The sequence below is a fragment of the Chamaea fasciata genome, unplaced genomic scaffold (genome assembly GCF_029207755.1).
Source record: "Chamaea fasciata isolate MVZ Bird 193981 ecotype frontalis unplaced genomic scaffold, bChaFas1.0.hap1 SCAF_2, whole genome shotgun sequence".
Taxonomy (NCBI): domain Eukaryota; kingdom Metazoa; phylum Chordata; class Aves; order Passeriformes; family Sylviidae; genus Chamaea; species Chamaea fasciata.
Window position 1 is genome coordinate 46,521,537 of NW_027094087.1, and position 21,554 is coordinate 46,543,090.

Sequence of the window (21,554 nt, forward strand, 5' to 3'; positions counted from 1 at the left end):
CCCATCAGAGGTATGGCAGCTGCTTGCTATGGAGCACAGCAACATCTTTTAGGTGGGCAGGGAAAATGGAGGCCAAAGTAGAGAGTCAGAGAGGCTGATGAGTAAATCTGGTTGGTGAATTATCATCCAAGTTGGTTGTAGTCCCAGACTTACTAATAGATATGAGGTAGAATAGTGAAAAGTATTTGGTTTTGCCAGCTAGATGTGGAGTGAAGAAGAGCTTTGTATTTTTCTGTTTACTGTGATGGAGATATGGAGACTTTTCAACAGAAAATTCTTCTGTTTGGAGTCATTTCCAGAAAGCACAGCTTTCAGCAGCTGGGGGGTCTGGTCGACTACATCTTCACAGGGAGCTTTCTGTTTAAATACATTCAGAATTAGGCCTTTGAATTTAATGTTGACCCTGACTAAATGTCACAGCCAGCACTGTGGGACAGCTACAGTCTTTGGACCTGGCTCTAAAGTGATTAAAGTGACTTGACTGAACTGACTTGTCACTCCCAGGCTCGCAATTGATTAACCATGACCAGAGTAACATCTTCAGATGAGAGGGTGAGGGAGACCATGCACTGCTGAGGCACTTGTTCTGTAACAGTCCAGTGAAAGGCTGGAATCCCTACTGGGGGATGCCAAGGGCTGGATGAACCTGTAGCAGAGCTTCTTGACATAGACTTCAGTGTGCAGATTTATGAATAAGCACAAAACATGGGTGAATTTTTCACCCACAAATGGCCAAAGGGAACTCAGGATCTGGGAAGAGGAACACATAACAAAACAATCAAAGCAAAGTGTGATAGAGATCAACCACAATCAGGTAATATTTTTTGGGAATTCTTGGTTTAAATTGTAAGCCTGCACAAAAGCATTTTTCTTTCTTTGATGACTGCTTTGTCCTTGTTCTCCTTCCATGCCCTTCACTCTGGTATCTTATTACATTCACTCATGTCACCTTAGCTTAATTAGGGATGTTTGAAATAACCAGAATGTTAATGCTGAGTTTCTGGCTGGGACTGCAGGTATGAACAAACCACTAGATAGAAAATGTCCAAAACCTGTTATCTGATAGAAAGAAACCTTTCTCTGGGAACAACAAAAGCAAAATTTTGGCCTTTATTTTCAAAAGAAAAGCAAAAATCAGAGGATAATCCAAACAAGGAGACTGATCTCAAACAGATTGCTTTGGGGTGTTTTGTGGTTCAGACAATGTTGGGTTTCTTTCCACTCTGAGTCAAACCAAACTTTGCAGTTGGAAGTTCCCCACAAAAATGGAGTTCAACTCCTTTCCCCTCCCAGCAGAGCTTGGTACAGCTTAGTCTGTCTCTACTTGCCCCGAGCTAGTCTGCTGCTGGTTCAGTGCAGATCTGGTGTGCTGGTCCAAGTCCCACATCTTCAGACAGCGTCATGCCACACTCCCACAGGTGTCTCCATCCTCATGCTGTGAAAGCACCACTCCAGTGGGCTACTGTGCACCCCTCATCCATTTCAGGTGCTTGGAAGTGGTTTCTGCTCCCAGCACAAGGTGCCAGCCCTGTATTTTGTTCATGGGGAAATCTCATGCCATAAGTAGAAGACCTGGACTTGAGGGCTTTGTGGTTGGAATACAAACACTTTGCTCAGGAGTCCATCCCTGAGCACCATGGATACGGCCTAAGGCACACAAGGTGTGTTTGCTCTGCTTTCAGCACATATATGCTCTCTCTCTACCCAGGGAAAATGGCCTCGCCTCTGGGTCTCCAGCAGGCGAATCCCTTCCTTCCCAGAAGTGCTGGGAGGCCTGGACTATGCTTAGGAAGGGTAACATAAAAGCTATGGCAGCTACCTTATCTCCTGCATTATAAACTAAGTGTATGGAAATTACCCAACCTGCAAAGTAACCTCATTATCCCTTTCTTCGCAGAGTTTACTGTAAACCAGCGGGCTTTGAATCTTAATTTGCTGGGAAGTGCAGTAATGTAATTAGCTAAACTGATAACAAGATGAGTTGTGTGAATTCTTCAGAGGAAAGGAGGAATGTGCTAGACAAAGAAAAAAGTAAAAGGAAGAAGAAGAAAAATGCTTACTTTGGCAAGAAATAATTTTTTTCAGTATGTTAATGATATTATGGAAGACTTGTTTAGGTCAGATGGAATGCCATGCACAAGTACTTTCTTACTTAAAAAGGACACAATTTCTACAATTTCTAAAATCTAGAATCTCTTAATAATTTTTAAGAAATAAAATCCATGCATATTTTGAAACAAAGTACTTTTTTTTTTTTTTCCTAAGAAACATCTTAACTGTTCTGAACTTTTTCTTGCTTGCCTACAGCAGCTTAAAAAAAAAAAAATCTTGGGGAAACCACCTCCCAACAAACACAAGAGCCCCATTTCCTCTTGGGTTTGGGTCTGTGACCTGCCCAGGTGCCCAAAGGGATGCCCTGGACTCCAACAATTTCCCACTGTCTATTCCAGGTCAAGCTCTGCCTGAGCCTGGCCCTCTATGCTGCCTGTGAAGTACCAAGGGCTCTTCCCAAACCCAAACCTTGTCAGAGATCCAAGCAGCCTTTCTGCTTGGTGCTGCCATCTCTGCTTGCAAAAGCTTTGCTGAGGACCATGCAAAGCTCCAGCGGTGTGAACCTCATGAGGCTCAGCCAGGCACATCTCTGGACGAGGGTCTGCCTGTGCCGGTCCTGGTGGCCAGAACAGGTTTTTGTGGGCTTGTGAAAGGAAGAACGGAATGAACGGAATGAAAAAGGCAAGTTTCTCTTGTCACTAGATGGCTCTATCTCCTTTCATTAAACGCACACAGTTTTCTTTCTGCAGCCTCAGATCTGCAGCCTAACAACTGTGTGCTTGCAGGGTCATCAGCCACGTCTGGGAAAGGGAAATCTCTGGAAGGTGGAAAAATTCACCTGGGCTTTGATGATGGTTTTCATTATGTCCTTGGCAACTTCCCTGAGTAAAAAGAACACTGTTGCAAGAAAACTCATGCTTTGAGATTTGTATGAAATGGTACCCTTGTGGAGAAGTTCAGTGATTTCCTCATCTCAGACTCCTCCAGCAGCTATGCTGTGCAGATTGAAACCAAAAAGGGAGGAATTTAAGAAGTTGCTGGGCATTTAACTTTGGTGCAGGCTGGTGGAGGGACAGGAACTCTTCTTCAATCCTTCATTAGGTGGGAAACAAAGAGGAGCTGTGTCTCAGCACAGTCCTGAGATGACTCAAACTGGTGGGATGAGGCTCTCCTTGTGCACCACCAGTCACCCCTGGCATCACCTGGTCCCTGCCCAAGGGTTGCTGCCCCCATGTCAGCAACTGCCATCCTGTCCCATGCTCAGACCCTGGGACCTGCTTCTGGGCTGTATCTTCCTGGGGGCTACGGCTTCAAGGCACAAATTTACCTTCTGAAGATGCTCTTGTTCAGGGAGAGGGAGCTCACTGCCACAGCCCATGCACAGCAGCCTGGAGGAAGGTCTGGGGTGATGTAGGCAGTGGAGGCAGAATGTTGCATGGAAGCCATCCCAGTTTTTGACCCACGACACTTCTGCGATTTGGGCTTCTGTGAGGTGGAGCAGGCAGGCAGCTCTGCCTGTTGGAGCAGAGTGTTGGCATTTCAATGAGGGGACACTGAACTCCGACTGTGCAGTAGGCAGAAGACGTGCACTAAAGCCCTGTGAACATCTGCTGCCCCAAACCCTTACAGTGACAGCCACATTTTCATGTGTTGGATGTCTTAAAGGAACTGAAAAGCTACTGCAGGTCTGACTCTGGACAAGCAAGCAGATCAGATTGTTGCTTTCCCCAGGAAAAATACTACTATGTTGAAAAAAAACCCCAGCATATTCAGGGCTTTCACTGGCTGTATTAGCTCAAGGCTGAGTATTTTATCAGCTGCCAGATCTCTCAAGTGTATTCAAGTGATGTTTGAAGCAAAATTCCTGCCTGGAAAAAGTTACCATGAAAGACTAGGAGCGTTTTTTTACCGATTTCGAAAGGATTTGGATCAGGCCCTGAGGAACTAGTCCAGCATCTCTTCCTCATATCAGCAGCCTCTGTGCTTTGAGGACACAACCCTTGTAATAACAACTGTTTACAGGGGTATTTGAAGGATCACAGTTTCAGCTGCACAAATGACACAAGACACGAGTGACCACAGTGGGAAAGGAAGCAAATTTGGCTTATTTAGATAATTAAGAGGCATTTGAGACAAGTGTTGCTGTCTAACACATTACTGACAGACTAATAATTCTGTCTGATGAAGCAGCAATTATAACAATAGTTATGGTCCACTAAAACAACCAACCCTCCTAGCCACTGCAGCCAGGAAAGGAGGGGTAAGACTGTGTTTCTCCTGTGTCGGAATGAACAGACCATGTGCCAGAGAAGCATCCCACGGGGCTTGACTGGGAGAGGAAGGCTCACTCAGCTACTGAGTGGCAGCTTCAGAGGATGCCTTGTTTTATGGCCTCAGATAGCTGCAGGCATAATTTTGCACCTGCAGTTTTGGTTAGATGGATAACTGCAGCCCTTACTGACCCATGTCATGCGATGCCTCAAGAGGCCAGTGCTGCAAGCACAAATAGTTGTGGATTATTAGGAAAGGCACCATTTGCAGAGCAGACATAATGCTGGGTCTTATGTACCTTCTGAACACTGCCTGTGCTGTGAGTCAGTATAACCCCATCAATCACAGAATCACAGAATGGGTCAGGCTGGAGGGGACCACAGGGGGTCATCTGGACCAAACTCTCTGCTCAGGCAGGGCCATCCCAGAGCAATGGCACAGGATTGCGTCCAGACCCTTCTTGAATAGCTCCACAGAAGGAGGCTCCACAACCTCTCTGGGCATTCTCTTCCAGTGTGCAATCACTGCACAGTAAAGAAGTTCTTCCTGATGTTCATCTGAACTTCCTGTGCATCAGTTTCTGCCCATTGCCTTCTGTCCTACTGCTTGGCACACTGTCCTTCCAGCAGGCAGCTCCTTCCCAGAGTTGAGCTGGGAAACTGAGGAGTACCTCTACCCACTTCAGGCGACTACCATGGTGAAAAGAAAAACTGGGGCCATTTTGTTTTAACCTGGTCTTGTCTGATCCTGTCCAATGGCTGGGTGAGCTGAATGGATGGGTAAGCAAATCCTCCAGGGTGAATGCAGAATGGGGTGAAAAGAGATGTTTTCCAGAAGAGTGACCCTCCATTATCCCACAGCCCAAGCTGGGGTTGTGCCCAAGTCTTCCTTTACCCCATCCCACTCAGAAAGACCTCATGGGGAAGCAGATTACAGAGTCAGGTTTTTCCCTTCTTTTCATGCAAGAAAGAGATCCAGGACCCAGGTAGCAATATGAACTGACTGGCCCCAAACTGTGTAAGGAACACCTGCAACTTGGCTCTAATTTGCTTTATATGACATACAGAAAATTTTATTCAGACTAAGTGGGTCAGGATAGTCGATGGGAGAGCTGATGGGCAGCAGAGGGCTCTGTGTTGCTCCCCACAGCTCTGCTGTGCAACTTCGCCATCGCTTACATCCCAAGCTTCCCACGGACAGAAGGAAAAATTCAACTAATGCAAATTTCCTCTGTTTCTTCTCTTCAGAGAATCAGCCTATTGAGAAATTCATTAAAATCCACTGTGCCTGAGATAGAAAAACATCACCTGACAAGAAAATGCTCTTATGGAAAACAAGTCTTTGATAGCTTTACATGCTTCTTGAACACAGGGAAAGCCAGTCAATAACGTTCCTTGTGGCCTAAAAGCAGAAACATCTGTCAGAGGCGGCTTGCTGGGCTGAATATAGCAGCAGGAAAGCCCAACTGATTAACTCCATCCTCTTCCTAACATGTTTTTGTGGTTCCCAGAAATCCCTAGAAAGGGCTCCTGAGGACACTGGCACCATTACAAGCCAGCTATAATTCAGTAAACAGAGAGATGAAGAAAACATTATCCTGACTGCAGTTCACCTCTGGCATCCAGGTTGCATAATTCACATGTACTTCATCCTACACTCCCTTAGCTGTCCAGCAGGCTTGTGATTTAGGAAAAAAGGGAGAGTGAGCCCACACTTGATGAAGGAAAGAATGAAGTGATTGTTGTGAGGAGGAAAAGAGAGTTGGGGTCCATACAACTTTGCATGCAGACTGGGGCAGAGGAAACTGGCACAAAAGATTAGAGCAGTAATACAGTAGACACAGAAAGTACTTCCAGTGTGCCTGGGCTGTTCCTTCTTAGTGTAACCACCACCAGGAACCTTCTCCCAACCCCTGCACTTTTCATCCACATTTGTAGATTCACCTCTATAAAAAAAGCTAAAAGTACTTCTTTGCTGTGTTTCACTTCTGTCCTACCTTACATGTGACAGTTCACTGTTCATAGCTGAGGGACTTTGCCAAAAACTGCAGGAAGTTTCCTGACAACTCTTGCCAACTTCACAATTTTCCCCCTTACTCTCTGGAAAGTAGAAAGGCCTTTCATTTTTTAGACATGTGTCTTCATTTTTTAGACATGTGTCTGATCTTCTTGCAGGATTGTTGAACCACCAATGCAACCAGGGTCACAAAACTTGTTGGGACAAGCTCAGAACACATAACTAGTAGTTGGTGTCACAGTCTCTGCATCCCACCGCCACTGGACCATTGCAAGAGACCTCCAGATATGGTGCCTCAAGCAAACAATATTCAGCTTGCACCAAGTCTAGAGAAAAAAGTAATTTTTTAGTTTCCAAAGTTTCTCATGCAGGGGAATACTTTCTGCAATCAAAGAGCTACTCTGGAAGCACATTTAAACATATTTATCTTCATTTTAATAGACATTTAAATAACTTCCATGTAATGCTCATAAACATAAGATCTTTTGACTTCAACTGTGCTGCACAAAGAGAAGCAACTTACCTTGGAGATGATGTAAATGTCACTACTTAGAGCAGAATGGTGGGATGGGAAAATGAAACAGCCTTTGGTAGAAAATGATATGTGGCCCATTCACTCAGCAGTTCTTCAGAGGGATGTGAGTATTCACAGCACCATGTGAAGTCTTTCCCTGATTGATTCTCAGTTCTGAGTAGATCCTGGTAGCTTAAAAAAATAGTTTCAATCACAGTCTGAGGGATTTACTCTGTGGGGGTTTTACGTGTGTGTGAAGGAGTTCTGTGTTGTTTTTTTCTTGATTATCAAAATTTATCAGCTGCAGTCTGAACCTCGCTCTGGAAATGTTTATCTTCAGATTTATTTTTTCTCCATTGCAAATGTCTACCTCTTAGCAGGTTTACCTTTCACCTCCTACAGTGGAAAATTATAACATCAAATCCAAAAGGCAACCCACTCTCTTTCTAGCTCTCCTAGAGGACTCTTCAAAATCCTCCCTCTCATAGTCAAGTCAGAAGACATCAAAAATACAACACAACGAGAATCCCCCTGGCCTTGAGTTACTCACTATTTATATATTTCCAAAACTGGATTAAAATTCCCAGAGGACTCTAATGAAACCTCAAACTGGCATTGCATAGTGCAAAACCCAGCGTGAAGAATATTTGTTCTCTGTATAGCTAGTAGCAATATTTCCAAAGTTTTCTGCCTTGCATGCTATTTCTTCCGCTGTTTTTCAGCAGCCTGAGGCAATATGATGTTTCCACAGGAAAGGAAAATAAATGTTCTCAGAAAAGGAACATTTATAACCTCTTTTTTAACTTTCTGGTTTGTTTTTTATTGCAATTCCCAGATCAAAAAAAAAAAAAAAAACCCAAACAACCAAAACCACGCAACATTTTCTTTTATGTATTTGGTTAGTATTTGCTTGAAGATGAGATTTTTTCAGACTGACTACCCTGCTGAAAAGAAGCTGATTTCTTGCCATTGCTTTGTGATGGTTTGACTGACTCAGCCTTCCCCTTAATTCTGCTACAGATGAGTGAGATAAGAGATATCCCCCGGAGCCATGGGGATCTGCTCCTGGCCGGCATGAACTCCATGAACTCCTTGCTCTGCCCAGCATCTTCCCCCCCCCGCAATTAGGTTCCCCATCCTTTGGCACTCCTGCCACCTCACTTCATGCGTCCCTTCCCTCCTCCAGTCCTCATACACTGAATTCCTGACCCTTATTCCCCTCTCTTTCTTCCCTCAGTTCTCCAGCTTGCTCCAAGCATCGCCATCTGCTCAGGCTTTATAGCCCTGAGGACACAAACGAGGAAGAAGGATTGGGAATTTTTTCTCCACAGGATGGTTCCCTTGTCACAATCATATTCTAGCTTTTTTACCCTGCTCCTCACACTCACTCTGTGGGGAGAATTGCAGCAGATGGAGGATGTCACCTAAAATAAAGCTCGTGTGACAACTCAAATAGAGCAAAACAGAGCAGAGGATGTGCTCATAGAATCATTTAGGTTGGAAAAGACCTTTAAGATCATCAAGTCCAACCAGTAATCCAGCACTGCCAAGTCCACCTCTAAACCATGTCCCCAAGTGCAAGATCTGCACATCTTTTAAATACTTTGAGGGATGGTGACTCATGTTCCAATGCCTTCCCTGAAGATTTTTTTCCTAGTATACAATCTAACCTCCCATGCACAGCTTGAGGCCATTTTCTCTGGTCTGGTCACTTGACACCTGGGAGAAGAGAAAGACCTACCCCTACGTGGCTCCTACCTTCTTTCAGGCAGTTGTAGAGAGCAATAAGGTCCACCCTGAGCCTTCTTTTCCCCAGACTAAACACTCCCAGCTCCCTCAGCTCCAAGTCAGTACCAGGAAGGTGCTGGGCAAGGTATCACAGACCCTCAACTTAGCCTCGTGTCCCCTTCCTCTAGCTGTGCCCTCGGGTGGCCTGGGGAGACATCAGGACCACAGGCCACGGTGACAGGCCATCTGCCATAGGATGCCAAACAACCCAGGCTGAAAACACTTGAATTTTGGGGCAGGTCCTAAGCAGCATCCAGCAGAGGCTGATATCAGAGCCCATGAGATTCCCCTGGTCTGGACCAGAAGCTGACCAGCATTATGCAGACTCATCCTCAGGCAAGGCAGGGAGCCAAACCAAACCTGCTCAGAGAGCCTTTGCCCCAGGACACGACCTGATACCTCCAAAAGCCATGAAATCCTTCTCAGGGAGACAGCAGAGTCCCTATGTCCTTAAAACCTCAGGAGGGTTGTTATGTGTGGTAAGGGACACAGAATTAGATGTTTGGATCTCTCCATGACCAGATCTCCTCTGCTATGTGCTGGATTCTGTGCCTGGGACAGGGCAACCCTCGGCGTTCATACAGTCTGGGGAATGAGATGCTGGAAAGCAGTACCATGGAACAGGACCTGGGGGTCCTGGTCGATGGCAAGTTGAATATGAGGCAGCAGTGCCCTGGCAGCCAGGAGGGCCACCCATGTCCTGGGGGGCATCAGGCACAGCATCACCAGCCAGGCAAGGGAGGGGATTGCGCCGCTCAGCTCTGCACTGAGGCGGCCTCACCTCCAGTGCTGGGGACAGTTTTGGGTGCCACAATATAAGAAAGACATTAGAGAGCATCCAAAGGAGGGCAACAAGGATAGTGAAGGGTGTGGAGGGTGAGCCGCATGAGGAGCTGCTGTTCAACCATTGGTCTGTTCAGCCTGGAGGACACTGCAGGGAGAGCCCATCGCAGCCACAGCTTCCTCATGAGGAGAAGAGAAGGGGCGGGCACTGATCTCTGTCGTGCCAGGGACAGGAACCGAGGGAATGGCCAGAAGCTGGGTCAGGGGAGGTTTAGGTTGAATATTAGGGAAAGGTTGGTTGGGTAGTTGGGCACTGGAACAGGCTCCCTGTCAGGTATTGCAGCACCAGCCTGACAGCGTTCAAGAGGCGTTTGGACAGCACTCTCAGGCCCATGGTGTTACTCTTGGGGATGGTCCTGTGCAGAGCCAGGAGCAGGACTCGACGATGCCTGTGGGTCCCTTCAACCCAGGATATTCTGTGTGCGGCTCCCCGCACTGGAGCAGCGACAGGAAGGGCTCCGCGCGTGTCGCTCGGGAGGCGGCCCCGCGCCGCGCGCCCCCCGCAGAGCCCCTCAGGGCCCGAGCCCCGGCACGCGGCCCCGCGCGCGCGCGCCCGCTGCACCGAGCACGCGCCGCCCCGCCCCGCCCCGCCCCACCCGCGCGCTCGGTCACGTGCTCTCCGACATGGCGGGCGCGCAGGGGGACGGCGGCGGGAGCGTTCTGAACGTCCGCCCGTACATCTGCTCCTTCCCCGGCTGCGACGCCACCTTCAACAAGGCCTGGCGGCTGTCCGCCCACCTCTGCCGACACACGGGCGAGGTGAGCCGTGCCGCCGGGGAGGGAGGGCTCTGTGTGACCGAGGCGCGGGCGCCGCGCTGGGGGCCCGCGGGGGCCCGGGCAGGCAGCTCCACCTCCTCGGGCCTGCCGGAACACGGCCGGGGGTGCGGGTTGTGGCCGGGGCGTCCCGCTGACGGCGGCCTGCCCGGGGCGGCCCGGCCCCCGAGAGGGTGGGTTTGCCCCTGGAACAGCTCCTCTCTTTCAGAGGCCGTATGTTTGCGATTATGAAGGCTGCGGCAAAGGGTTCACGAGGGAATTCCACCGCGCCCGACACCTCCTCACGCACACCGGGGAAAAGCCGTTCGAGTAAGGCCCAAGTTTTTACTTCTTAAGCTGAAGTGAGGTTGTTCTTAAGGAAAGAAAGTTGAGACAGGGCGTGCATGCCTTTGCTGTCATGGGCACTGTCATAACAGTGTGCACACAGGGTGGGGTCAAACCCCCTGTTCTGGCAGTGATCTGTTAACTTTAATATGTTTAAAGGAATGGGCAAATCTCCCGTAAGAATATTTAAGTAAAAGCCTAGCTTAGCCTCTGGCTTTTAGTGTCATCAAAGCAAACTTCTGCACTTGAGTTGTGAGTTTCACTAGTTCTTCTGTGTGTTGTTCTTGTACAGTGATTTCTGTATCTGCCTGGGGAACAAGTCACTGACAGCAGTAATAAAAAATGCAGTTCATTTGCAGGTGCACAGCTGATGGGTGCAATGAGAAATTTGGAACAAAATCAAACATGAAGAAGCACTTTGAGCGCAAGCATCAAAATCAGCCAAAGCAATATGTGGTGAGTAATTACCTTTGTACTGTACAGTGGAGACTAAACAAGCTCCTTGTGTATCTGGTGAAATACTTCAACTTGTTATTATGTGGTACTTGTATAAATTAAAATGCCATGACTGGGATTTCAGCAAACACATGAACTGAATTGTCATTATTTGGCCTCTAATGATAACTTAATTTCCTCAATAGTGTGACTTTGAAGGCTGTAACAAGTCTTTCAAGAAGCATCAACAACTTAAAGTTCATCAGTGTCACCACACCAATGAACCTCCCTTCAAGTATGTGGATAATTTTAATACTGAACTTTTAAGACTTAAACACTGTAAATGAAAACAGGTGCATTTTCTCAGCCTTTTTATTGATGTGGCAGTAAAAAAAAATCAGTTTGTAGTCAGGTCTACAAGTATATTCTCTAATCCTTTGCTCAGTGATCTGTTTTGAGCAACAATCTTGGTGCTCTGTAACTTCAGCATTCCAGTTCTATAAAAAAATAACACATCACCCTCCCACCCCCCAGTTTTTAGTTCATAGTTTGAAATACAAGCATTAGAGCTTGCACAGTAATGAAAAATGCAGCTACCTTTATTTCCCAGCAAGAAGCAGTAACTTGGCTGACATTGATGTGAGCAGTACCTAGGAAAAGGGGAGAGACTTGAACGCTAATCTTGGAAGCTGTGCATTGCAACTCCATTTGGGTAACACATCACTATAGGTCTGCTAAAAGCAAAGTTCAGTCTTGTGTTTCTTACAGGTGGGTGACACTTAACATGTGTGTTCATTCCACTTAAGTGAAATGCACTACTGTGGTTGGATGACAGAGAAAAATGTCTGTGCTCTGTTGGTTCTGTACAAGTCACTTAAACCTTCCACTCTCTGTCCTTCTTTTATGTTTGAAGAGCCTGCTGGGTAGGGATGATACAAGGCTTGACTCTTCAGCTAAAGCTCAGCTTGCTGTGTATTTGGAAATCATACTATGGTTCTAACTCTCAAAGTTATCCAAATCTATTAAAAAACTATTACGGAATTTACTTTTACAAGGTGGGGGCACACACACAGATCTGTAGGCAAAGGGAAACTTGGATTATTTTGTTCATTTTAATTGTTCTTGATGTAACAAAAAATAGGTAGATACGAAAGAAATGAAACCACTGCTATTTTGTACCTAGATGTAATAAAGAAGGATGTGGAAAGTGTTTCTCTACTCCAACTCGACTAAAGAGGCATGAGAAGATACATGAAGGTAAGACTGTTTTTTCTTTTCAAGTTATGTTTCAGCAAAGGAAAAAGGACTGCTTCCAGTGCAGAAGATGCACAGATTCACGACAGATCTGAAAATGCTCCGGGCCTAATGATCCAGAGAAGACAAGAACACCCGTTTTAAATAGTAGAGTTGGATACAACTCTGGGGCATTGCAGTGTTCAGTTATGGTGTATTTTTGGCAGTCTGAGCAGAGCTCAGGATTCCTTCAGTTATTTCTTCTCCTCAGGCTCTTCCTTGCAAATAATCCATCTTTTGAAGATGGGCTAATGATGAAGGCATTAGCCTAGATGTCCAGAGCTTAGGATTAGTTGCCAATTCTGCCACAAATTTCCAGTGGAGCCTTGGCAGCATGATGTGTATTTTTAGTTATTAATGAACCTATGTGAGAGGCTTTTAAGTGAAATCATCGTGATGTGGCCATGTGTGTTTGAGCTAATCGTGCTGCCCTCCTATCTCTTCTTTCACTGACAGATAACCAGCTGTCAGTGATTGGAAAAAACCATAACCAAACTAAACAAACCCAACAGACTAGGAAGAGTACCCAGAAGGCTGTGATTTGTACTGTGATTCCCCTTTTTTAAGACAAGGACTTGTTCATAAGTTTTTGAGCATTCCAGTCCTGGGATTTAAATAGTGTTGACTTTCTGTCGTTCCTACCTGCTTGATAGAATGGTAGAACCTCTTTAGACTCTGGAATATTACTCTGTGGTCAGTATTTCTTTTTAATATGCAGGACAAATATTTATATAGAAGTAATACATATTACTAGTTATTTTTGTCTATTTGAGAGAAAGTGTATGGCTGGAAGTAGCTTTACTGAAGCAAGGAGAGAGAGTTTCACAAAACCATTTAGGTCAGAAAGGCTTTCTGGAGGTCATCTGGTCCAGCTCCCTGCTCAAGGCTAGGCCAGTTAGACCAGGTTGTTGAGGACTGCGTCCAGTGGTACTGAATGTTTCCAGGGCTAGGGCTTCCACAATCTCTCTGGACAACTGGTGTCAGTGATATACAAGGTTTCTTATCTCAAACTGTTACAGTTTTTTCTTGTTCTAATTTGTGTTGATTGTTCATTTTCTCTTATCCTGTTCCTGTGCACTGTGGGAGGAGACAAGGAATAACTGGCTTTTAATTTTCAAATGCTAGAAGTGGAGTTCCCCCTTGTAAAACTGGACTGTTTGCTCGACCCTTTGTTATTATAAACATCTGTCTTGTCTAACAGGCTATGCATGCAAGAAGGAAAACTGCTCATATATCGGAAAAACTTGGACAGAGCTTCTGAAACATAATAAAGTCAGTCATACAGGTAAATTCCAAATGCTTTTTAAACTTACGATACAAATAGGAAACCAGCTACTAATCTGAAGAGGAGTCCTTGCTGTATTCATTTCATCTACTTGTCAGTGTCACCAAACTTGTCTACTAACTTTATTGGTAAAGTGGCTGTCACTCCAGCTAGACCTTTGATGAAAATGCTGCTCAATATACTAACTTAACTTTGTGAGTCAGTTAACAAAAAAATGTTTTTTGTAGGATTTCAGAGCTGGATAATTCATTATGCATGATCCTTCTGAAGTCTCTTAAGTTTCTTGCATTTCACGTTGATTTTAGCATTGTTCTAATAGACCATTAGGCTTTGATTCTGAGCTTCTGTAAGAAATTATTAATTTATACTCTGCCTTTCTTTCTCCCACTTAGAGCCAATAGTCTGCAGTGAATGTAACAAAACTTTTAAACGGAAGGATTACCTCAAGCAGCATCAAAAGACACATGCTGTGGAGAGGGAAGTCTGCCGCTGCCCCAGAGAAGGATGTGGAAGAACTTACACAACTTTATTTAACCTTCAAAGCCATATCCTCTCTTTTCATGAGGAGAAAAAACCATTCTCTTGTGATTATCCAGGCTGTGGAAAAGTGTTTGCAATGAAAGTATGTATTTCTTTAACTGTTTTTATCTGAATCCCATTGTCTGAAATTAGAAACTTAAATCTTTTTTCTTCCCCCCTGCTCTTTTTAACTGTAGCAGAGCCTAGCAAGGCATGCAGTTGTACATGATCCTGAAAAGAGAAAGCTGAACTTGAAAGTAAGTTACACTCCTGGAAAAATTCTCTCATCCCTACCATGTCACTGCAGAGGGTAAACCTGTTTCAGAATGTGAAAGCAGGAAAACAGATTAAATATCTAGGTAATTTGTGAGATTCTTAATTTATGAAGCTCCTTTAGCTAATGCAGTCCTGGCCTGTACATTGATTTCTTTTTTCCCCACCACAACAGTACCCTGCTCCACAGATGTTTACTAATTCTTTATCTATTTCTACCAGGCAAAGCGTTCTCGTCCCAAGAGGAGCTTAGCATCTCGTCTCAGTGGCTACATTCCTCCTAAAAAGCAGCCAGGAAAGGATGAGGTTGTGATGGAAAGCAAGACAGTGGATAAGCTTGTGGAAAATGGAATACCAGCCATTGAAATTCGGACTCTGTAGCAAAGGTTAACCAAGACAGTGTTCTTCCAATGCAAAGCTCAACAATAACTTTATCTAAAGTTAATTTTTTTTATTTTTTAAATAAATATGTATTGTTTACATCGCTTCAGAAAGTCACTGATGCAACTCATTTGACTTTAGGTCTTCATTTTCATCTTTCTTTACTGTATTGTTTTTCTTCATTTCCATCTTCTGGTGTTCTTTCAGCTCTTTGTCAGACATGTGCCTCAAAACACAGGTACTCACTCCTTCTCTAGCAACTTTTGGCTTGGAAAGGTAAGTGGCTTTCTCAGACACAGTCTCCAAAATGTGATCAAAAAGTGTGAACTAAAAAGGAGGGGAAAAATGGAACTAAATGAACGCACAGATACAGGTAGAAAAATATTTCAAGCTGCTCTGTAATAACATCATCTGCTTAGTTTAGCTCTTAGCTGAAACAAGCTAGTTGCTAGTCCTAGTTTGAGCACTTCAGCTTGCATTTCCTAACTGTTCTTTACTCATACGCAGGTTTAGCCAAGTCACTAGAGAGGGACTCAGCCATTTCCTGACATTTAGGTTGGACTGCTGACTCATGGTGTTTTGCTCTTCAAGGGTGTCTGAGAGTGGGCTGCATCTGACTCCTCTCCACCCTCCTCTTCCTCTAGATTCAGATATATTATTATATGAGGCTTTTTTTTTTTAAGGGGTAATATTGTCCTAAGGTTAACAGGACCTGGTAGTATTGAACTGAGTGGTAACAGTGCATTCAGGTAACACACCGAGTTCCTAACTTCATTAAGCCTTTAAATTTATGGACAGTGTAAATCAGGACTATGTCATGAAATGTTCAGTTCCCTCCCATTGTCAGTTCTTCCTGTTACCTCTTCCCTGTGAATTTAACTTGCTACAAAAGGTTTTGGTTTTTTGGATGAAGTGCTATTACAATTTTCCCCAGCAATTTAGCTGAGCCAATCATCAAGATCACCTAATTCACTACAGACATTACGAGGAGAAACAAAAAAAAAGTGTCTTACATAGAATATTTATAAAAAATTCATTTTTGTGAATGACAGTGAAGTCTCAAGGCCCTGCAATTATACCGGGAAGTTGCCATCAGCTTCTTAATATTTTTAGAGATGTTCACTTTGTTAGTCTTGGAACACCATTCCAAAAGTTTTTTGTGTAGGAATGGACAACTAACCTTAGCCAAAGTTGCATAAATGCAGCTCCAGAAGAACTGCTGGTGAAATAATCCAGCTAAAATACAGACAATTTGTTTTAAACCACACTGCTAAAAGTTTTCAGTGGGCGAGCTGGCTAAAGCCATAGATAAGAAAATTTCACTGGCCCCATTAATGAAGGTGGTGCTGCATAGGAGTAGGACCTACTTAGACTGCTGCCCAAGCCAGTACTGCAGCTGGATTCTTAAGGAAGTATGGTGTTTGAACTGTCTGTCTGGGACTACTTTTCTACACCGGTGTTTGAACAGAAGCAGCTTAAAGCAGGCAACCATTACCTGCACAGACCTAGATCTTCACTGAGATACCAGTACCCTATAGAGAAGGTCAGTATACCTGCAGCTGTTTAATGACATTGACTGGTCCATCTCTCAGGAGTGCACTTACCATGTCTGTACTGCAGCCTTTTGCTTGCCGGATGGTAACTTTAACATGGTGTTTCTTTTCAATCCACAGTGCTATCTGTTTAGTCTTGGTCTCTAAGTCATTCTTGGCAATAGCTGAAGAAAACGTTAACTCCTTCTGAACCACCCCTGTTCAAAACAGAACTGAAACTGTGTTGGCTTAACATTAGACAAAGCTGTACTTGTTGCTCTCATTTATCAGCCTATGCTGCTTTGTCTGCTTGACTCCCTCCTCCCATGCTGCTTTCTCAGAGCACCCTGATCTCACTGTCTCAGCATGCAACACTCTCACCTGAGGGTGGCTACTTCATACTCTCACACTCACTGCCATGATCGGGAGACTTGAGTGCATGTTTGAGGCACGCAGGGAAATCTCTGCAGGGTCAGAAGGCTTAAGGTATTTTTAATTACAGTCTTGTTCATATGATCCACAATGTAGGTCTAACAAACAGGTAAGCATTGGATCTGGAATTAAAGACTTAGTGTGCAAATTCCTGTGTTCTGCACGTAGGACAGCTGAAGGTAAAAGATTTGATGTTAGCTCTTCATCCCAAGCCCATTTTATTGAATGGTCAGGTGCAGTATTCAACTGGAAGTACCAGTTATTATGCCTTGTAATATATTTGAACAATCTACAGTCTCTTTCTCAAAGTTTCTCTAAAGTAGTCACCATCTAAATAAATAATATTTTTGCGGTTTCTTGAACATAACTCACTACTACAATAATGCTCTCCTCTAAAATCAGAACTCTACCCAAAGCACAGCTATCTTCATTACCCTGAGGATAAGAGGATACAAGGTCACATGCCTTTTCTAAAACCTCTTTGCCAAACTCAGTTTATTAAACTCCTGGAGCAGACGGTCTTAAAAAACAAACAAAACAAAGCTGAAAAGTGTTAAATATTGGAAAAATTTCTTTTACTCTGTACACGAAAGGGCTCCAGGGTTAGTCTTCCTAGCAGCAAATGGGGAAGAGTGTGTTTCATGACTACTGGTGACAAACTATATAATTATATTGGTGTATCTGGTCCTTAGTTTGTAAAAACTGCCTCTCACTCTATGCTTTAGTAAAAAACCAGAAATTCTGTGAGTCTCATGGAACCAGAGCCTAGTTATATTCACTCAAATAAAGGGGTTTTTTTTAAAAAAGTCAGCAGATGCCAAAATAGCAAATCCTGAGAGGGCAATAGAAGGCTTCTCTGTGGAAGACTGCACTAATCCAAAATTTTATTTTCACCACTGCAAATCCTTAATAGCGTGGACTGCAGTGACATTGCTTTGGATTTACACAAATACAAGTAAGAGGATTTAATCTGTTGAAACCACTTTTAATGCAGCATTTTCCCAAGTCCTCAGTGTTGTAGTGTTTACAGTGCACATACCTGGCTTTGGACTTGCTTTTTTCTTCTCTGCACGTTTAAGCTGTTCTTCATGAATCTGCTGCCCAGTCATTAGTCTGTAAACTGGAGGTTCTACATTTTCACGAAGCAGAACCAGTTTCAGGCCTTGTTCATCCATAAGTCTGAGTGCCTCTGCTCGGTGCATGTTTCCTAAGCTCTCCCCATCCTGGTTGATTACGTGCAAAATCCGATAGGGAATTCTTCGCCCAACACTTCCAAATGCTGCTTTCCTTTTCGCTTGTCTGTGAAGCTTTTCATCTGTACAAAATGCTTGAGTAAGCCCAAACACAGCTGGTTTCCTAGGGTCAGGTACCACTATCCAGAATGGAGAAAAGAGCCACTTTTGTGCTGTCTGTGTAAGAAGAGTACCAAAGAACTTTTTTGCGTATCTGTTCTCATTTCTGGTTGCTTGACATAAATGTTTAATTGTGCACAAGGCAGTCATTCTGAGGAAGAAGAAAAAACAAGTTTACCCCATCAGTCAGATTCTGCTCATTGTATTAGAAAGACTTGACTCCAGTTCAGTAAACCCTAGTGTTTGTAACTACTCTTTTAAAATGATACATGGTGCTACTATACAGAATGAGCAATCAACAGTCATTTTACAATAACAAAGGGATTTAACCCAGAGAGTAAATCTGACAAATAAGCAAAATGTATGAGTTGATGTTACCTTCAGTATCTTAAAATCTGAGCCTGAACTCCTTTAAAGAATCCAATACTTCTAGTTCCTTTCTCCTCACTTTCAAATTTAAATAGTTACAGGCATCTATCCTGACAGTGTACTCACGATGCTATAAACTTTCAAACATGCTTCAAAATATACCCATGCTTGAAGACTACTGAAACTCATCATTGAGACATTTCTTCCATTGGATTTTTTTTCTCGTTCTTCCCCGGTTCATGAAATCACCCTGGCAATTTTGGTGCAGCTGACCATTATTTGTGTTTTGTTCAGAACTTCAGAAATGGTCCATTTTCTAACAGCTGCAAAAAACTTTGGAAATAAAGAGCAAACTGTGAGTATTTTGTGCAGTTTTCCTATTTTATGTTTAAAAGGGAGCAATTACAGGAAAAGCCAAGGATGATGCAGGAAACCAAACACGTGTCATACCAGAGGAGTTGGCAAGAGTGAGACCTCTTTTGCCCAGGAAAGAATGTGACTCTGCTCTATAAATGCATGCATGCATACACATATATATACACACATACATGACATCATGTAAGCTTGCATCCATGTCCATACATACACGTGGAAAAGGTGTAAACCATCAGCAAGGATAAAAAGCTATTTATAATTTTAAGCAGTGTTGGCATAGGAACATGTAAAATGACTTGCCTGTGAATAAACTTAGTCTGAAAAGGGGACACTCTGGACCCTTTTCATAGACTTGATACCTCAGGATGGACTTCATACCTCAGCAGTAGGGACAATGTCCATGCAAACTGCTTGAAGAAGGAGCCAGATGAGTTCATGAACAGGGCAGTCTGATAACAGCTGTGTGCTACAGCTGGATCCAGAATTCAAGCGAGCCACAGGGCACAGAAGCAACAGGATTTCCACAGCAGCCTAAAAGCAGCTGGTAGAGCTACAGTCCCTTACTGCCCTGGGCTCTGCCTCTGCCCAGTCACGTAAAAACAGCTTTTTGTCGGGCTGTGACAACAGCCCCATGACTGAACACCCACTGCCAACACCAAAGTACCTTGTGCATCATCAGAGCAGCCATACAAAAGCCATCAAGTCCTTATTTTTTTTAATGGTTTCATAAACCAGCTCTGGATCACGCACTGCAGACTTGGTCCACAATCTGGGCATCACTGCTCCATTACTGAATGATATAATTAAATTTATCTTCCATTCAGAGGAGCCTGGCTTGCCTTTGAAAGCTGCTGATTTATAAAATAAAGTAACTATCTTAGCAATGGAACAGCAGCTTGTTTTAAGGAAACATTGCCCTTGCTCTGCTAAACACATGGTGTTGGTGGTATTTTCCTTTATTCCCTGATGCTAATTAAATCTAATAAATATAGACTTAGCTGTCTGAAAGCAAATAACCCTTTTTACGGAAGGGTTTTTCTTCGTGTAACACGGCAGACACGTGTGTTTGGCGTTGTGCACTTCGGTCATGCTTGTGTCGGCAAGGCCGGCTGACTCGGCTGGGTGGGAGCTCTAAGGAGCTGGCAGCTTCAGGCATACTGGGAACCGCAGGAGCAGCCGCGCCTCCCGCGCTGGGCGGCCGTCACGGGAGACGGGCTGCTTCCCGTGGGTGTCCCTCCCGTAAACAGGGCAAAGGGCTGTCCGTGGCCGTGTAGGTACGTGAGTTCCCGGCTGTGCGTGTCGCCGAGGTGGCTGCCTGTGGCGTGCCCGTGTGCGTGACCCCCGCGGCTCCCTGCGATCCTGTCTTACCTGCCTGCCGGACCAGGCCCGCCAAAGCAGCCGAGGGACCGGCCCCAGCCGCCGGGAAGTGCCGGAACGCCCCGCCTCTCCCTCTTCCTTTTCGTCCTGCTCCTCCTCTTCCTCTTCCTCCTCGCGCGCCTCCGCCTCTTGCTCCCGCCCCGCGCGTGCCCGTGGGGGCGAGCGCGCCTCCGCCGGTGCGCGCCCGCGTGAGCGCGCGCGGTGGGTGCGAGTGGGGTCGGCGTGTCCCTGTGCGCGGTCCCTGTGTTCCCGTGTCCCCGTGTGCTCCGGTATCTCAGGCCCACACACGTGGCGTGCCCGGTGCTGTGGGCGCGGCTGCCGGGAGCTGCTGTTCCCCTGCATGGCTCCGTGCGGTCCCGGTGCGCCTGGGCTGCGCTGCCGCGGCTGTGAGGGCCGCAGCTGGGACAGGGCCCGCACTGTGCCCGGGGACCATGCCAGCAGGGCAGCTCGGTGCTGCGAGCGGGGATTATGTGGGTGCCGAGTGCTTTGTGTGTGTGTTGAGGCATAGAATCATAGAATTTGGGTTTGCGTTGGAAAGGAATTTTAAAGCTCATCTACTCTAATCCCTCTGCAATAAGCAGGAGAACAGGAACGTCTTCAACTCGATCAGGTTGTGCAGAGCTCTGTGTGTCCTGACCTTGAATGTTTCCTGGTATGGGGCATCCGCCACCCCTCTGGGCAACCTGTGACAGTGTTTCTCCACCTTCCCTGTGAAAACGTCTTCCTTACCTCTAGTCTTGATCCACCCTCTTTTAGTTTAAAACCACAACTCCTTGTCCTGTCACTACAGACTCTGCCAGAAAGTCCGTTCCCATGTTTCTTACAGGTCCCCTTTAGGCACTGGAAGGAAGGCTGCTGCGAGTTGTCCCTGCAGCCTTCTCTTCTCCAGACGGAGTTCTCCTCAGCCTGTCCCTATAGGGAAGGACAGAGCCAGAGCGTCCAGCCCTCAGAGCATCTTTGTGTCTCTCCTCTGGACTCGCTCCAGCAGGTGCATGTCCTTCCTGTGCTGGTGCGCACAGAGACGGAGGCAGCCCTGCAGCAGGCTGTGTAACACAGCAGTGGCTCGGTCCGTGTCCCCACAGCAGTACGCCAGTCCGTGTCCCCACCGCGGGGCTGCGGGCCGGGCTGTGTGTGCGGGGTGCGGGCAGCGCTCGGCAGAGCTGAGGCTGCAGGGGTCAGCAGCGTGTGCGGCTCGGCAGCGGCGTGACTCATTCCGAAAGCGTCTCAGATGCTTGGATTTGTTACCTTCTTTGGTAGGAGAGGCTCTGTCTCGGCTTTGCGAGCTCCTCCGTCCAATTTGGAGACAGAAACCTTTGAAAGAGAAGCTGAAATTCATGTGCAAGTGTCGT

The 21,554-nt window shown here is 45.5% G+C and overlaps 2 protein-coding genes across 5 annotated transcripts; one reads left to right on the forward strand and one right to left on the reverse strand.

Moving 5' to 3' along the window:
- The first annotated feature begins 10,101 nt into the window (after positions 1-10,101).
- Positions 10,102-14,872, forward strand: GTF3A (general transcription factor IIIA). 2 transcript variants are annotated; one of them, XM_066175922.1, is made up of 9 exons: positions 10,102-10,243; positions 10,467-10,567; positions 10,942-11,038; positions 11,224-11,312; positions 12,201-12,274; positions 13,512-13,595; positions 13,988-14,217; positions 14,312-14,371; positions 14,610-14,872. In XM_066175922.1, exons 1-9 carry the CDS (start codon positions 10,109-10,111, stop codon positions 14,766-14,768), a joined length of 1,029 nt encoding a protein of 342 aa, XP_066032019.1. In that variant the 5' UTR covers positions 10,102-10,108; the 3' UTR covers positions 14,769-14,872. The 2 variants fall into 2 exon arrangements, with proteins under 2 accessions (XP_066032019.1, XP_066032020.1); XM_066175923.1 differs by having other exon boundaries at positions 14,315-14,371.
- A 10-nt stretch (positions 14,873-14,882) lies between these two features.
- Positions 14,883-20,303, reverse strand: MTIF3 (mitochondrial translational initiation factor 3). Of its 3 annotated transcripts, none has more exons than XM_066175925.1 (5): positions 20,197-20,272; positions 18,616-18,786; positions 17,772-18,235; positions 16,373-16,518; positions 14,883-15,095 (listed from the first exon to the last, which is right to left on the reverse strand). In XM_066175925.1, exons 3-5 carry the CDS (start codon positions 18,232-18,234, stop codon positions 14,883-14,885), a joined length of 822 nt encoding a protein of 273 aa, XP_066032022.1. In that variant the 5' UTR covers position 18,235; positions 18,616-18,786; positions 20,197-20,272. The 3 variants fall into 3 exon arrangements, with proteins under 3 accessions (XP_066032022.1, XP_066032023.1, XP_066032024.1); XM_066175926.1 differs by having other exon boundaries at positions 18,580-18,786; XM_066175927.1 differs by lacking the exon at positions 18,616-18,786 and having other exon boundaries at positions 20,197-20,303.
- Between the last annotated feature and the right edge of the window lie 1,251 nt (positions 20,304-21,554).